The sequence below is a fragment of the Candida tropicalis genome (assembly GCF_000006335.3).
Source record: "Candida tropicalis MYA-3404 genomic scaffold supercont3.3, whole genome shotgun sequence".
Classification (NCBI taxonomy): Eukaryota; Fungi; Ascomycota; class Pichiomycetes; order Serinales; family Debaryomycetaceae; genus Candida; species Candida tropicalis.
Genome location: NW_003020055.1, coordinates 1701749 through 1718063, shown reverse-complemented (window position 1 = coordinate 1718063; position 16315 = coordinate 1701749). Strand labels below are relative to the sequence as shown.

Below are 16315 nucleotides of genomic sequence, written 5' to 3'. Positions count from 1 at the left end.
TTAAATTTTAGTTCGTGTACAATTGTTTATTTACATGTGTGTGTGTGTGCGTAAGAAAAGGGCGTGGAAGCGGAAGTGGAAGTGGGCGTGGAAGAGGGGCGTGTACGTGTGTCAATAATTTCTATGTGGTTTTACACAGTAAACATTACCTGCATCTCTCTCTTTTTGTTTTGAGTTTTTGTGTCATATCCATACTGGGTGTAAATGTACAATAATACTTTACTTTATTAAATAGTCAATAAGTATAGAAATATTTTTAATTATTAAGTACAAGCATTTATTAAAAAAAGGAAAGAAAGAAAGGGAAATTTTTGTTGTTGTTGTTGTTGTTGTTAACTCTCTTCGTTACATAATATTCTTTCTATTTATCTCTAGGTCTATAAATATAAATTAAAATTACCTAATTTTCATTTGAATTTCCTTTTTTTATAAAAAATTTTTATTTTTTTTTTGTTTTCTTCTTCTTCTTCTTCTTTTTCTGTTTTTAAAAATTTATCAGTAAATATTTATTTCCTATTCCTAATTACCCAATCCATCTTAATTGAAGAATTTGTTGATTTAGAATTCACTTCTTTTTAATTTTTGGAATTGTTGTTTTTAAATCATTTTTATTATCATCAATTAATTAATTAATTTTTACTTTTTAGAGTTATCATTCATCACACAGAAGATTCTTTAATTAGAACTACCAATACCACTACTACTACTACTACTACTACATTTACAGTAAATACATATACATATAAACACCCAATTCGCGGTCCTTAAATTTTATACTACATAATTATATTCAAATATGGCTATTAAAGATAGAGTTAAGAGAGTTTCTAAAATCTTCACCTCCAATGAATCAAAAGAATCCTTGAAAAAAGATGCTACTGAACCAACAGAAAAGGCTACTGAAGGTGAAGCTGCTGCTGCTGCTGCCACTGAATTGAAGGAAGCTAACATTCCAACTGAAGGTGAAGTTGCTGAAGTTCCAGCTACTACTACTGCTGCTGCTGCCGAAGATGCTCCAGTTGAAACTGAAGTACAAGAACCAGTTGCTGCTACTGAAGAAGTTGCCAAAGTTGAAGAACCAGCTGCCACTGAAGAAGTTAAACCAACTGAAGAAGTTGCTGCCACTGAACCAACCGTTGAAGGTGAAGCTAAAGAAGTTGCAGCTACTACCGAAGGTGAAACTCCTGCTGATGAAGCTGCTCCAGCTACTGAAGGCGAAGCTGCTGCCACTGCTGAAGATGCTAAAGCTCAAGTTAAAGATGCTTCTGCTAAAACAGAAAAGGCTGCTAAAAAGAATGATTTCTTCAAGAAGTTCATTAATAAATTCAAGAAACCAGCTACTGCTGCTAAAAACTAATGTTGAAACAAAATGATTGATTCATTTTTATCAATTAGCAGGTAAGTTTTTTGCATGTATTTGAATTTGTTAGTTTTACATCTACACATCTTTCTTCTACTACTACATCTCCACCCTCCTTCCTGATTTTTGCTTTTTTTATTTACGAATGGTTTACATCTGATTTGATTATTATTATTATATTATTATTATTATTATTGTTTAATTGTTAATACTTTTTTTTTTCTTTCTTTCTTGATATTATATATACATATATTTTTTTTTTATTATTTGTTTTACTACTGGTTCTTCTTCCTTTCATTTAATGCAGATAACATTAACTTAATTGTAGTAGTCAATGGTTTATTGATTGAAGATATAGGCATCAGCTTGTGGAAACAGCATTGGTTGTCTTATGAGATTGACCACAAAATAGCAACCCACACAGACGAAGAATCAAACAAGGGGTGGGGGGAGAGAGAAAATAAAAACAGGAATTTAGATTTGATCTTTTATGTAGGAGCGAAATCTTATTGTATTAAGCTGTGCCTCTCCCTTATTGATAACAACAACAATGAGTATAAGCATAGTTTATTATTTTAAAAGTGTTCATTATTCTTTGATCATCAGTGACAAAATTATTTTTACCATTGGAGACCGGAAACAATTGGCACAGTGAAAAAGAGATCAAATTCAGTATTGAATATGGAGAATTCTTGCAAGGTAGGTTTATGATTTCATTGTGAAATCGTTTCTTGATGATGGGTGTGATTTATTGAAGTCTTCATGAAGTACGACATCAAATTCTCTTATGTTCTGAATTGAAATCCACCACCGCCACACACACACACATATATGTTAAGAACACGCATTCTTACAAAGGTGTGGAGTGTGGATTATATAGTTTTGGTATGCTGGATCAAGACTGACATTGCCATATTTATTAACCATGTAATAATTTTATGCTCATGGCAGTCTCAATACTGTCTCAATCTCTGTTTTTTAATGTTGCTAGTTTATTGTACTGATTATTCATTAACCCGTGTTGACTTTATCACATCTGTATTGACAGTCATACTATCAAGTATGTGGGAACTAAAAACTTACAACCAATTTTCGCACCACCATGCACGACTCCTTGGGTTGCAAAAAAGAAGAAAGAATAAGAATAACAAATTTTCTGAAATGCACACATATATAAAGTGACTGTAAAACTTTGGAATTTCAAAAAAAAAAGTTCCTACTTTCTTTTACCTAATAATTAAACCAAAATTTATTATTCAGACCTCAATGAGTGAGTTGAACGATACTCAATCTACTTCTACGATGTTGCGTAATAATAATAATGATGATGATGCATTATCCATTGAACAAAAGACAACCAATCTGACTTTGATTCAACTGAATTCTGATAAAAAACAACCAGAAGAAACTGACCAACTCCCACCATACGAGATTCAACAACAACAACAACAACAAGAAAAAGAAAAAGAAGAAGAATTTGTTGACTTGGAAGCTGGTTCTCAAGAAAAATTATCAGAGAAAACTGAAAGAATGGTAGTTGAGTTTTTCTTGATATTTCATATTGAATGTCTGCTTTATTGGGTTTCGAAAATTTTAGGACATTTGCCTTCTAAAGATCATCAATATGCTTTGTTCCCTTATGATGCATTGGTTGTGGATTGCTTAGGGTTGTTATGTGCTTTGAATTTAATCGTCACTACTATTAAAGCTTTGAGAAAATCTCCTTCATCTTTAGCATAAATATTGCATGTTTTTTTTTCTATAATACTTCTAGGTAATGTATGTTTTTGAAAATGTCTCTATAATTGCTGCTTATAACTGGTAGTCTAAGAGATAAATCAAGTGAAACGACGGTGGCAACCACATAGTATTTGCTATATAGAACATCATTTAATTATGTAGTGGTTGGTTACGTTAAGATTCTGATTGATATTTCACTTACATAGTAGGTTTATGATAATTGACCTTCTTGTAGTTTGCAAATTCTGCTTAATTTTCTTTTTGCAGTAAGAGTGCTGCCAAATGGCTCATACGGTAAACTCAAACTGGTTGTCCAAACTGAATCAACCACCATCAAATGCTTACTACCAGAGTCTAGTATCAACAATAGATATATATGACTATCATTGGTTTCGATAACCTTTATTGTCCCTTATTCGTTTGTGTTCAATGTAACTCTTTGTCCTGGATTAATCAAGTGACAACAACACCTCAATTGTGTATAATTCCTTTTCATTAACTAACTAAGGACAGTCAAATTATTGTTGGATGTGGACCTGCAAACACTTAGAATGATCCCACAATGTAGAATCATTTATAACTGCCCAATTGCAATGATCACCAAATACAATGCCCAATGATAAGGTTGGTCAGACATTGTTTTTTTGTCCACTGTAGTGATAATTTTGACAAGTGGTGCAAATATTTATGTCCCATTTGTACAATAAAAATAATAAACACAACAAAAGACAGTACTTTACAACCAGGGTGAATCTGTTGTATTAGAAGGAGAAGGAGAAGGAGAAGGAGAAGGAGAAAGAGAGAGGGGATATAAAGAAATAGAACATTGAACTTGTGACGCATTATTAAAGTTGGGTATAAAAAAAAAGAGTGTATTAATAAACAGTAGTTAATTGACGAATCTGCAGGAGCATTGATACCGTTTTATTTGCTTAATTGAAGTGCAAGTGCACATAATCTTGTGTATGTGTGGTTAAAATTTGACAACTGTGGTGTTAGTCCAATATATAACTAAATGTTCATCTTCCTTGATTTGTAAGTTACTACCATATTGAGTCATTGACACATCAACTGGACTTGAATTCTGTTGTCGTAACAATTGTGAAACATGTCTACTCAGGTGGTGTGTGGGGAGGGAGAAAAATGTCTTACTAATAATAGACGAAATAAGTAATGAAACTTTATATACATCATTATACTGCAACTCATGTGTGTTGTTGTGATATTATAAGTGACTGATTAATATAAACGATTGTTAAACACGTTGAATTGTCACCATCTGTCAACCCTCCAGCCGTGTGTTTCCAATATTGTGTAGGTGTGTGTGTGTGTGTGTGTGTGTGAGTTGCAAACACACAATTTTATTTGAGTGTATTATCTTAAACTAGTAATTCTTTGATTAAACAATAAATCCGATGCAATATCAGAATGATGATCATTTGTTTGTATTACATTCTTTATAATCTTATCTAAATCTAAATCTGAATCTAAGTCTAAATCGATTGTAGTTGTTGTTGTTGTTGTTGTTGTTGTGATATGAGCATTTGTGGGTATTTCCGAAATCAGGAATTTCTATTCCCATCGTCTGGGCAAGTTTACACGACAATTTAGCATATGAGAAATGATGAATTTCTTTTTTTTTTTCTCTCTCTCTCTTAATAAGCAGCAGCAGAAGAAGAAGAAGAGAAATCAAAGGCAGAAAATTTTTGTTCTCATTTTCATACAGCAAGGAAAAACAAAAAACAAAAAAAAAACTCACTGTCACATTAATTCACTGACATCATCTTTCGTCTCATCATCATCATCAACAACAATATCATCATCGCCATCATCATCAACGACGACGACGACAATAGCAACAAGAGTTTGTATCATTTCATCATAGCATTTAGTTGATTCATATATTATCAACTAGCATTTATCACAATCAATCAATCAACAAACGTCACATTAACATCATTTGAGATTTAAACACGTCGTTAATCTCTAATTCAACCAGCATTTCATTTGTGTCTACCTTCTTTTAATTTGGTTTAGCTTCTGGGTTGTATTATTTACAAACAAGTTATAGCCTATTGTTACTTTTGTCATTTAATACCATCAATCAATCATGGATTTAAGAGTTGGTAAAAAATACCGTATTGGTCGTAAAATTGGATCTGGTTCCTTTGGTGATATTTACTTGGGAACAAACATTATTTCTGGTGAAGAAGTTGCCATCAAATTGGAAAACACCAAAGCTAAGCATCCTCAATTGGAATATGAAGCCAAAGTTTATAAAGCTTTAAGTGGAGGTGTTGGTATTCCATTTGTTAGATGGTATGGTACTGAATGTGATTATAATGCCATGGTTATCGATTTATTGGGTCCTTCTTTGGAAGATTTGTTCAACTACTGTAACCGTAAATTCACTTATAAGACTGTCTTGTTATTGGCTGATCAACTAATCTGTCGTATTGAATATATCCATGCCAGATGTTTTATTCATCGTGATATCAAACCTGATAATTTCTTGATGGGTATCGGAAGAAGAGGATCTCAAGTTAATGTCATTGATTTTGGTTTAGCTAAGAAATATAGAGATCCAAGAACTCATTTACACATTCCATACAGAGAAAACAAAAATTTAACTGGTACTGCAAGATATGCTAGTGTCAATACTCATTTGGGTATTGAACAAAGTAGAAGGGATGATTTGGAAAGTTTGGGTTATGTTTTGATTTATTTCTGTCGTGGTTCTTTACCATGGCAAGGATTGAAAGCTGCCACCAAAAGACAAAAATATGATAGAATTATGGAAAAGAAAATGACTACTCCAAATAATATATTGTGTAAAGGGTTACCTGGTGAATTTTTGGAATACATGAATTATATCAAGACTTTAAGATTTGATGATAAACCTGACTACCCATATTTGAGAAAATTGTTTAGAGATTTGTTCAAGAAGGAAAATTACAGATATGACTATGTTTTTGACTGGACCTTGTATAAATTCCAACAAGAAAAACAAAGAGCTCAACAGGGTAAAATTGCTGACGCTGATAACCAAGATCAACAACAGCAACAACAGCAGCAGCAACAAACTCAACCTCAAGGTCAAGGTCAACCACAAGGTCAAATCCAACAATCAAGTTCACATCAACAAATTCAATCACAACAACAGCAACAACAATTGGCTGCTCAACAAAAGTCTGGTGTTCCACAATTGCAACAATATACTGATCAACGTCTTCAAACTCAAAGAGCCATGTATCAACCAAGTCAATCATATGCTGCTGCTAATCCAAAAACACAGCAACCACCAGCACAAACTCAAGGTGGTAATCCAGCATGGCTTTAGTTTATAAAAAAAAGAGAGAATATGAAATACCAATTTGGCTTTTGAAGACATATTTGTCTTATTAGTTTGCTTTATTTTTATTTTTAATTTTTTTTTTTTGTTCATATTTCAAGTTGAAGTATTAGTTTTATTCATCATAATTTATATAATAATACTATTGTTTCATTTTATTTGTTTTAATCTGTTTTTTTGATTCATTTTTATCAATATTGGGGGAAAATTCTGTCTATTATATATTATAAATATTCTACACTATGCATAACTGTGTACATGTTTCTTCTTTTATATATTTTTATCCTTTTTTTTTCTTTTTCTTCTTTTTGTTTGTTTATTAGTTTGATTGCATTCTATTTAGTTATTTCTAATAAATGAAATTTTCAGCTTATGCTTAGTTAGTTAAGGTTATTCATTTCTTTGATTGGTCATCGGTGATTTCCTCAGTGTAATTGAATAAGAAATCAAAGATACTGGCCCCACCTTTAGTAACTTCACCATCTTCATCTCTATTACTTTTAAAAGAATCAATGAATCCAAAGAAAGCATAGAAAGTGTTTTCTTTACTTTCTTCAGCATAAATTTTATCATAAATATATTTCATTTTAAAATCTTCCATTTCTTTATCAAATTTAATAAAATCAATTTCATCATAATCGGTTTTTTTCAATTTAGTATTATAACCATCATAAACTGGATTTTCCAATAATAAACCTAAAGCAGGAGCTTTTGGAATATTAATTTTATCTTCTTTGAAAAAATTATTAATAATTTTACTTGGTAATGATAATCTAACCACCATAGTTGCCATTGCAATCATTTTTCTAATTTGATGCAACATGAAAGATTGACCATGAATTTTAATACTTACCCATTCAGTACCTTCAATAACAAAAGGATCAGACATTTTAGTACTAATCATATATCTACTTGCACTAGTATCTTTAAATGGTTTACCAATGGTGAAATTATGAAAATTATGGGTACCTTCATATTGTTTCATAACATCACGGAAATGGTCTAATTTGTGTTTCAGAACTCTATATTCTCTTCTAGATGAATTTTCAACAGATTTAATACTCTTGATTAATTGTGTATAAGATAAATCAGATTCTTTTGTTTCATCAGATTCTGCTGCTTCTTCTTCTTGTTGTTGTTGATTAATAGTTATTGAATCTAATTGTTCTTGAGTAATACCAGATTGTAAAATTTTCAATTTAGTATCTTCCCACCATTTAGTACCTTCTTCATCTTCTTCAAATAATTCTGGTTTTTCTTGTTTTTTAGTCTTGACTAATTCACTTAAAACAGTTTTTGGTTTTGGAGGTAATAAAGAATAAGTTGGTAATAAATATTCATAAATTCTTGAAGAACAACATTTTCTACAATCAAATCCTTTAGTTGTTCTTTGAATACCCCAAAGTCTAATTTGTTCAGGTAAATTATCATTAATTTTATTTAAAATTTCAGGATCTTCAATAATCATTTTTAATGAAATAACATTACCAGCAGCATGAACACCTTTATCAGTTCTTGCAGCTCTTTGAAATTGTGATTTTTTCAAATCAGTTGAATTTTCTTTTGATATAGCTCCTGCTTTAACCATTGCTTCATAAACATCTTTTTCAATAGTTTTAACATTTGGATCATTTTGTACTTGCATACCATTATATCCAGTACCACAGTATCCTAACATAACTGCAACTTTACGTTTTGGTCTTCTTGGAGTTTTTTCAACTGGATTCCCATTCTCATCAACTAATGGAGTATATTCAATTCTAAAACAAAAAAAAAATTAGTTAGTTAGTTATTGATCAAAAAGAACATAAATTGAATAATATCAATAAATCAAAAAAAAGGGACTTACCTACTTAGGCCTGGTATAGTTGTTTTCCTTTTTGGAACGTTTCTTGTCATCTTGACGAGATTCAGTTGTTTTTCTGATACGGGAAGTATTGTCATTTGTTGTTGAATCCTCTGAAGAACCAGAGTTAACAATTTCTTGAACATCGTTCTTTTGAACTTCAACTTCTGGAGTCTCTGACATCTTTCTATCAAATTAAAAAGAAATCAATCAATCAATCAATGTTTTGTTGAATAGAAATCTCGTTTTTTCATTGGAAAATTTTTCGAACTCAATTTGGTGCTACAGTACTGTTGAAAGAAAAAAAAAAAAATTCGTGGTAAACTCATCGCATCTTCATCATCAACCAACAGTAGGAAAAAATTATTGAACTTTTTTTCATTATTCATTATCACGAATTATCAGATTTTCATTCCTTCATTTAATTTCTTGTAATCCCATACTAATATATCACATCACGACTAATGAGACCACTTACAGAAGAAGAAACCAAAGTAGTTTTTGAAAAATTAGCAAATTACATTGGTAGAAATATTTCATTTCTTATAGATAATCCAGAAGATCCTCATGTATTTAGATTACAAAAAGATCGAGTTTATTATGTTCAAGAACAAATTGCTAAATTTGCAACTAGTGTAACTAGACAACAATTAATGTCTTTAGGTATATGTTTTGGTAAATTCACTAAAACTGGTAAATTTAGATTACATATTACTGCTTTACCTTATTTAACTCAATATGCTAAATTCAAAGTTTGGATTAAATCAAATGGTGAAATGCCTTTCTTATATGGTAATCATGTTTTAAAAGCTCATATTGGAAGAATGTCCGATGATATTCCTGAACATGCTGGTGTTATCATATATAATATGAAAGATATACCTTTGGGTTTTGGTGTTAGTGCTAAAAGTACCGGTGAAGTTAAAAATATGTTACCTACTGGTATTGTCGCATTCAGACAAGGTGATATTGGTGAATATTTAAGAGAAGAAGATACTTTATTTACATAGTTTCAATAAAATTGAAGAATATATATTATGTTATGTTATATTATATTATAGTATAGTATAGTATATATATAGTAGTGATATGTACATTAAAGGAAGAAGAATATATATATACATATAATATAAATCTATTTACAATGCTAATGTGAATTAATAACTTAACATAGATTGTTTGATCATGCCGTATGGATTACCTTGATTGTTGACATACAGTAATTGAACCATTTTTTCAAATTGTTCATCTTGATTCAATTCAGGAATAGAACCAATCACATCATCATCGTATAATTTCTTATGGAAATCTTGTCTAATAATTAAAACGCCTTGTTCTTTCCAGAATTTCATTAATGATCTAGTTTCATCTTTAGTTAATGGATTCATTTTAAATGGAGAAATACCACCATTTGAAGCTAATCTATAGGCAATTTCAAAATCAAATAATGGTAATTTCAAATATGGATCATATTCTTCATTTGGATAAACACCAACATGAGTGGTTTTTCTATTTAATGCAAAATCATTTGATTTAGCTAATAAAACACCACCTTTAGTGAAATTTAATTCACCACTACTAGCTTTCAAAATAAAATCACCCAATTCAAATTCATTAATATGAATAGGAGTGAAATCTGGATGTTTATATTTAGTTAATGGATAATCAGCAAATGCATTGAAATTATCAATTGATAATAAAACAGGAATTTCTTTAGAATGATCAACTAATTGTTCAATAAAATATTGAAAAGCTAAATGAGGATTAATTCTTCCAAATTCATGATTTTGTTTCAAATATTCAAATAAAGTATTTTCACCAGCTTTTAAAACAACTTCTTGTTTATCTTTAATAAATTTAGTATCTTTAGTTAATTTCAATTTTTTGAAAATTTCTTCATTTGTTTTCATAATTTTCCAAATCCATCTTTTAGTCAACATTGGTTGTTGATATAATTTAAGTTTATTATTTTTAATATAATCAGAAGAACCATTACCAATTAATTCACCAGAATCTAAATGTAATACAATTACATCATTATTAAGTTTTTCATATGCTAAAGTAATGGCTTGATTAACTAAAGTAGATTTACCAGAACCTTTAACTCCATCAATATAAATTCTATTGTTTTTTGATTCTCCATTTAATTTTTCAAGAAATTCAGAATCAAGTCTAGTAGTATTTGAAGTAATCATAGAAACAGGTTTATCAAACATTTCATGATGTTGGAATCTCTTAAATCCACCAATAATATTCAATTTAGATTCAATTTTTTTAGGATAACTAGTCATTGAACCAGTTTGTAAATTTCCCAATTTAAGAACTTCTATTTTTGAAACTGGAGCATTTTTATTTAATCCTAAATTACGAACAGCATCCCTGAATGGTAAATGAGTTAAACTTGTAGTTTTTCTAACTTCTTTCTTATTAGGATCAACTTTTTTCTTTAAAACTTGTTTCTTTTTACCTTCTTTCTGTCTAACATCAAATACAACAGGGGTAGTTGTAAAAGTTCTAGTAAATGACACAGTAGGTACAATTCTAGCCCTAACAATATTACTTGCTCTTAACATTATGTACTTTGTTTATCCCTTCAACAAAAAATAGACAGCAGTTGTTGATCCCCCTTCTTGGTGAGGTCTTTCAAATCCATTTCTCTCAATGAAAATTCAACCCAATGGTAAAAAAACGAAAAAAAAAATTTCTAATTTGTAATATGCAGGATGTCACGTGAAGTAGTGTGTTGACCAATAACATGAAAAATTTTTTGAGTTTTCAATTCAATGAGACAACTGGGAGTGAAAAAAGTATATAAGGACATGAAATCTTGCTCGGATCCTTGATTTTTTTTTTTTTCATAACTTGATTCTTCTTCTTTTTTTTTGATTTCTTTGTCTATTGATTAGACCATAATTATAATGATAAAATTACTAGTCAATCCACAATGTGTTACTATAAGGTCATCATCACCACTGCTACTACTGTTAGTAAGGTTTAAATCGATGGGACATAAGGGAAAAAGACCCCTTCCAAGAAAATCACTGAATAAACCAGTGAGTAAACCAATTCCAAAGAAGAAAACAGTTCAACCAAAACTAGAGAAGAATGTTTTCAGTTCTGGTAAATTCTCACAATTATATAATGAAGGTGGTCATATGTCACTTGGGGAAACACCAATTGATAATTTTAATCAATTGAAAGTGTTTCCGACAGTTAGAGAAGCTATGATTAAAGAGATTAAATCTCAATATAATTTAAAAGGTGATAATTTACCAAAAACTAAAGAAGATATACCTATTAAACCAACTCCTGTTCAAATTGGTGCTATTCAAACCATAAATAAATCTAGAAAACCCAAATCTGTTGCTCTTTCAGAGAATGAAATTGCCAAATTGAGTGATGCTGAACGCATTCAGTATGAACTTCGATTAGCTAATGAAGTGGAAAAAACTAAAGTATTTACTATTGCTGCTGAAACTGGATCTGGTAAAACATGGGCTTATTTATCTACATTGTTGAGTAAATTAAAAGAAGATGATATGAATTTATGGAAATTAGATCCTGAAAGATTGGACGGGTTAAAAAAATCCCATTCTGTTAGATCAATTATTTTAGTACCTACTAATGAATTGGTTGATCAGGTGTATGATGTTTTGGAAAGAACTAATGAGTTTAAATTGGAAAATAACAATATTCCACCTGCTTTCAAAGAATTTGTTGATTTACCAGAAAATCAAACAGTCGGGTTATCAATGATGAAGTTATCTCAAGGTGAAGCTCCAGTTAAGTTATTCCGTCGTTTGGAAACAACGGGTAGAGTAGATGTTTTGGTTACAACACCAGGTAAAATTGTTGCTTTTTCTAAATTGGTTAATATAAATCGACCATTTAGAGTTTTTGCTAATTTACAATATTGTGTTCTTGATGAAGCAGATACTTTATTTGATGATTCATTTGAGAAGAATACAACTGATGTGATTATTCATTTTCCAAAATTGCTTGATTTGATTTTAGTTTCAGCTACGATTCCAAAATCATTTGAAAAGAAATTAACTAGATTATTTCCTGATTCTAAATCATTAATTAGAGTTGCTACACCATCATTACATAAAGTTCCAAGAACCATTAAAACTATGATTATCGATGCTGATGCTGCACCATATAATGGATCTAAACCAAGAGCTTTGGCACAAGCATTGTATGCTATTTCCAAAGATGGTACTGAACCAGGATTTGTTAAAAGAATCATTGTTTTTGTCAATGAAAAATCAGAAGTTGAAGGTATTGTTGAATCAATGATTTCTAAATATAAAGTACGTCCTGAAGATATTGTTGGTGTTAGTGGTTCGGTTAAAATTCAAGAAAGAAAAGAAATGTTGGAACCATTTCTCAAACCTGCTAATCTACTTGAAGAAGATCCAGATGGTAGTAAAGTTAAAATATTAGTTACTACTGATTTATTGGCAAGAGGTTTAAATTTCCAAGGAGTTAAGAATGTTATTTTATTAGGATTACCTAGAAATTCAGTTGATTTAGTTCATCGATTAGGTAGAACCGGTAGAATGAATCAAAGTGGTAGAGTCTTTATAATTGTTGATAAGAAATCTTTAAAATCTTGGATTAAAGGTTTAGGAACTGCAATTATAAGAGGTCTTAGAATTGGTTAATCGAAGTAAGACAAAAAAAAGGTATGTAACAGTTGATCTTATTCTAGAACAGAAATTCCCATTATTTATGATGATTGCAAAAGATTTTTCAGACGTTAGACTTCCGAATTATATATTGAGGAGAATGTCTTAAGATAGCTGATTATAATTGTGAATTTCTGTTTTGTTATTGTTATTTAATTTTGAAACAAATTACTAACATTCTTACTAGGAATATCAGAGATCAATGATGAGATATATACATCATTGTAGTATAGATTGAATGCCTCTATGAGGTCTATGTAAATAGTTAATTAATGTAAAATGACGACGACAACGACGATGATGACTTTAATGAATATAATGATATCCATAAAAAGTGTAGAGGGTAGTGTAAAATTGTTAGGGTTTCTACTGACACGAACTTTTTTTTTCTCTCGTTGGCATGAGCGGCAGTGTGTGAGTGCCATCGCGGTATAAAATCTACAGCAAGAAAAATTTTCTTTTCATTTGACAATTGTTCACTTTCTTCTTCTTCTTCTTCTTCTGTTAGATCAACAAACCAAATTCAATTCAAATAAGTATGTTCTTTAATGAATTCATTATAGATTGAGTTATTAATTAATTAATGATGAAACAATAAACAGACTAATTTTAATGAACGCTTGACTTCCGATTTAAACCATGGGGAGAAGTCTACTAATCAATTATCTGATCCTATTTCATAACTCAAACAATTCCAAACAAAGTTGAATTAATTTACTAACTAATATTATTAGGAATTGTTAATAATATACATATGATTTTTTTTTTTTTTTTTTAATTTAAAATGTGCTTATATGATTGTAGTTTATGTAGTCCTGGGATTTAACTTTATCTACATTACCTTTGCTTTCGATGGTATGTAAGACTATACGACCCAGGAAAATCAATTAGTGCCAGCTACATTACACTTTATATTTATAGGACATATTCACTATTCCTTTTTGAATATTGGTTTTAGTTCGGTACATTCTTTCTCCTCCTTGTTGTTGTTCTGCTTGTTCTTTTAATTGAACGGAGTTTAGTTGAATTAACCATCACCTCTATGATTGTCGTTATGAACCTCGGTGTATCGATTTTTTTTTTGCCATTGAACCATTGCAAATTTCTGATTAAAATCGAAGGAGCCGCTGGTAACTGGCAGTAAGTAAAAGTAAAAGTAAAAATTACCCTGAATTAACTAAGCCGAGCCTTCAAACCATAAAACTACAGTTGCTCCACTCCACATTTACTATTCACATTATCTCTCCCCCTCCCCACCCCTCACTTGATTTATTGTTTCGTTCTTTCTTTGTTGTTGTTGTTGTTGTTGTTGATCTCAACTGATCTTGCATATAAACGTTTCATAGATAAGCAGAAATCTCGAATTCCTATTTGTAGATTTCTCGATATCTGCACGTGATTTCTAATCGCCAATTTTTATTTTATTTTATTCTTTTTTTCATTGTGATAGTTGCAGATAATCTTAAAACCCACCAGCAACGATTACAGGAAAAAATTTTCCCCTTTTTTACTTGAATTCTTTTTATATTTTTTTTTTTTGAAAAGAAGTTGGTTTTATGATAAGAGTAATAACTACAAATCAACTATCATCATCATCATCAACTGTTATTGCTACAAGCTTTAGAAGTATTATGACTGCAGCATTTAAGAACACACCAAAAGATGTCTATTTTGGAAATGAAGTTTTGAACAGGGTTTCATTTTTACGTGAAGATAACGAATTTATTCATTCGAGTTTATTTCATCCTTCTACAAGATTTATATTTTATAATGAACAACAACCTTTAGTTCATAAAAATTTTGATAGAAAGTTGTGTATTTTGAAAAATGGATCTAATCAAGGAAGTATTGAACAAGAACCTGATGGTGGATTGGGTTATACTGGTACAAAAGCTGTTATTGAATCAGGAATGATGGAAAATTTACCTAGTTGGAAATCTACTTTACAAACTTGGTATCATGATAATAAATATCATGAAAAATCATTAAGAGATGATGGCAAACCTGTGTTTTTATTCATGGGGATCTTGGATGAATCTATTGGATTGAATTTGAAAAGTTTGAAATTTTTAGAAACTTCTGAAGAAACTTATCTTGATCATCAAGGAAGATATCAAGGTATTGCATATTATGCCGTTGATCTTACTAAACTGAAAGCATTACGTAAAGAAATTGTGAAATTTGTTAATGATTCTATCAATTCCCTGCAATCGTCTGATAACTCACCAATCGACAATGGTATATATTTCACACATTCTAGAAAGCATTATTTGGGTTTTAAAGAAAGAGAGGCAAGTTTATTCTCTCAAGGTGCCATGTTTTTTAGTTGGCTCGATACCAACAAATTTTGTCCTGGTTGTGGTCTGCCGTCAATACCTATTCATGCAGGTGGTAAATTATTCTGTACCAGTGAAGAAAAAAGTGAAGAAGATAATGAGGTATTCAAGTGTCCCGTGAAAAGTGCCAGAGTTTCAAATGCATCTTTTCCAAGAACGGACATGGCTGTGATATCTATAATAACAAATGAAGATCGTTCCAAGGTTCTTTTATCATTGAACAAAAGATATGCAATTGCTAGAATGTATACCTGTACTGCTGGGTTCATGGAACCTGCAGAAAGTGTTGAGGTTGCCACTAGAAGAGAAATCTGGGAAGAAACAGGTGTTGTATGTGATGATATTCAAATAGTCAACACTCAACCTTGGCCATTCCCTCAAAACTTAATGATTGGATGTATGGGAGTTGTGAAATTCAACAACAAGAATGAAATCATCCATTTGGGTCATGATAATGAGTTAGAGGACGCAAGATGGTTTGACATTGAGTTTGTGAGAAAATTAGTATACCCAGATGAGGTTACCGAGGAAGAAAAAGAAACCTTCAATCCAGAAGGAATCATTATTCCAATGAAAGAATCCATAGCTCATCTGTTGATAAAATTAGTTGTTGATGAAGCTAGTAAGAGAAGTAAATTATAATCATTACCAGATATATCTCCGCACATGATTCTAGATTTTGGACTTTTTGCTAGTTGAGGTTATTTCCCGCAAAAGTTCCGACCACAAAAAATCCGTCCCAGATTTGTGACAAAAGTTTATCCGTTTTATTTACTTTCATCATAATGCATTCTAACAAAGTCAATACTTTTCAAATCCCATATTACCCTTTCATCATTAACAAACAAACAGGAGCAAAGTTTCTTTTTTTGGTTGTTGTTGTTGTTGTTGTTGACGTGAGATGGTGTCTTTCCGGTACTGCGGATAGTTGTCACGTTTCTTTTTTCTTTTCATTTTGCATCTCTCTGTGTAAGCGGCATTTTTTATTTT

At 30.7% G+C, this 16315-nt stretch overlaps 8 protein-coding genes across 8 annotated transcripts; 6 read left to right on the top strand and 2 right to left on the bottom strand. All coding sequences in view use genetic code 12, as the record gives it.

Annotated features, from left to right (window-relative positions):
* Positions 1-796: 796 nt before the first annotated feature.
* On the top strand, positions 797-1357 carry CTRG_02813 (uncharacterized protein; the record flags this gene model as incomplete). Its single annotated transcript, XM_002548470.1, has 1 exon — positions 797-1357. One exon carries the CDS (start codon positions 797-799, stop codon positions 1355-1357), a length of 561 nt encoding a protein of 186 aa, XP_002548516.1.
* A 1269-nt stretch (positions 1358-2626) lies between these two features.
* CTRG_02812 (uncharacterized protein) lies at positions 2627-3100 on the top strand (the record flags this gene model as incomplete). Its single annotated transcript, XM_002548469.1, has 1 exon — positions 2627-3100. One exon carries the CDS (start codon positions 2627-2629, stop codon positions 3098-3100), a length of 474 nt encoding a protein of 157 aa, XP_002548515.1.
* A 2110-nt stretch (positions 3101-5210) lies between these two features.
* HRR25 (serine/threonine protein kinase) lies at positions 5211-6440 on the top strand (the record flags this gene model as incomplete). The annotated part of the gene is made up of 1 exon (XM_002548468.1): positions 5211-6440. The coding sequence occupies one exon, from the start codon at positions 5211-5213 to the stop codon at positions 6438-6440; it is 1230 nt and encodes a 409-aa protein (XP_002548514.1).
* Positions 6441-6846: 406 nt separating this feature from the next.
* CTRG_02810 (pseudouridine synthase) lies at positions 6847-8130 on the bottom strand (the record flags this gene model as incomplete). The annotated part of the gene is made up of 1 exon (XM_002548467.1): positions 6847-8130. One exon carries the CDS (start codon positions 8128-8130, stop codon positions 6847-6849), a length of 1284 nt encoding a protein of 427 aa, XP_002548513.1.
* Positions 8131-8762: 632 nt separating this feature from the next.
* Positions 8763-9308, top strand: NIP7 (ribosome biosynthesis protein; the record flags this gene model as incomplete). The annotated part of the gene is made up of 1 exon (XM_002548466.1): positions 8763-9308. One exon carries the CDS (start codon positions 8763-8765, stop codon positions 9306-9308), a length of 546 nt encoding a protein of 181 aa, XP_002548512.1.
* Positions 9309-9455: 147 nt separating this feature from the next.
* Positions 9456-10871, bottom strand: CTRG_02808 (mitochondrial 37S ribosomal protein mS29; the record flags this gene model as incomplete). The annotated part of the gene is made up of 1 exon (XM_002548465.1): positions 9456-10871. One exon carries the CDS (start codon positions 10869-10871, stop codon positions 9456-9458), a length of 1416 nt encoding a protein of 471 aa, XP_002548511.1.
* A 345-nt stretch (positions 10872-11216) lies between these two features.
* Positions 11217-12965, top strand: CTRG_02807 (ATP-dependent RNA helicase; the record flags this gene model as incomplete). The annotated part of the gene is made up of 1 exon (XM_002548464.1): positions 11217-12965. The coding sequence occupies one exon, from the start codon at positions 11217-11219 to the stop codon at positions 12963-12965; it is 1749 nt and encodes a 582-aa protein (XP_002548510.1).
* A 1580-nt stretch (positions 12966-14545) lies between these two features.
* Positions 14546-15967, top strand: CTRG_02806 (NAD(+) diphosphatase; the record flags this gene model as incomplete). Its single annotated transcript, XM_002548463.1, has 1 exon — positions 14546-15967. The coding sequence occupies one exon, from the start codon at positions 14546-14548 to the stop codon at positions 15965-15967; it is 1422 nt and encodes a 473-aa protein (XP_002548509.1).
* Between the last annotated feature and the right edge of the window lie 348 nt (positions 15968-16315).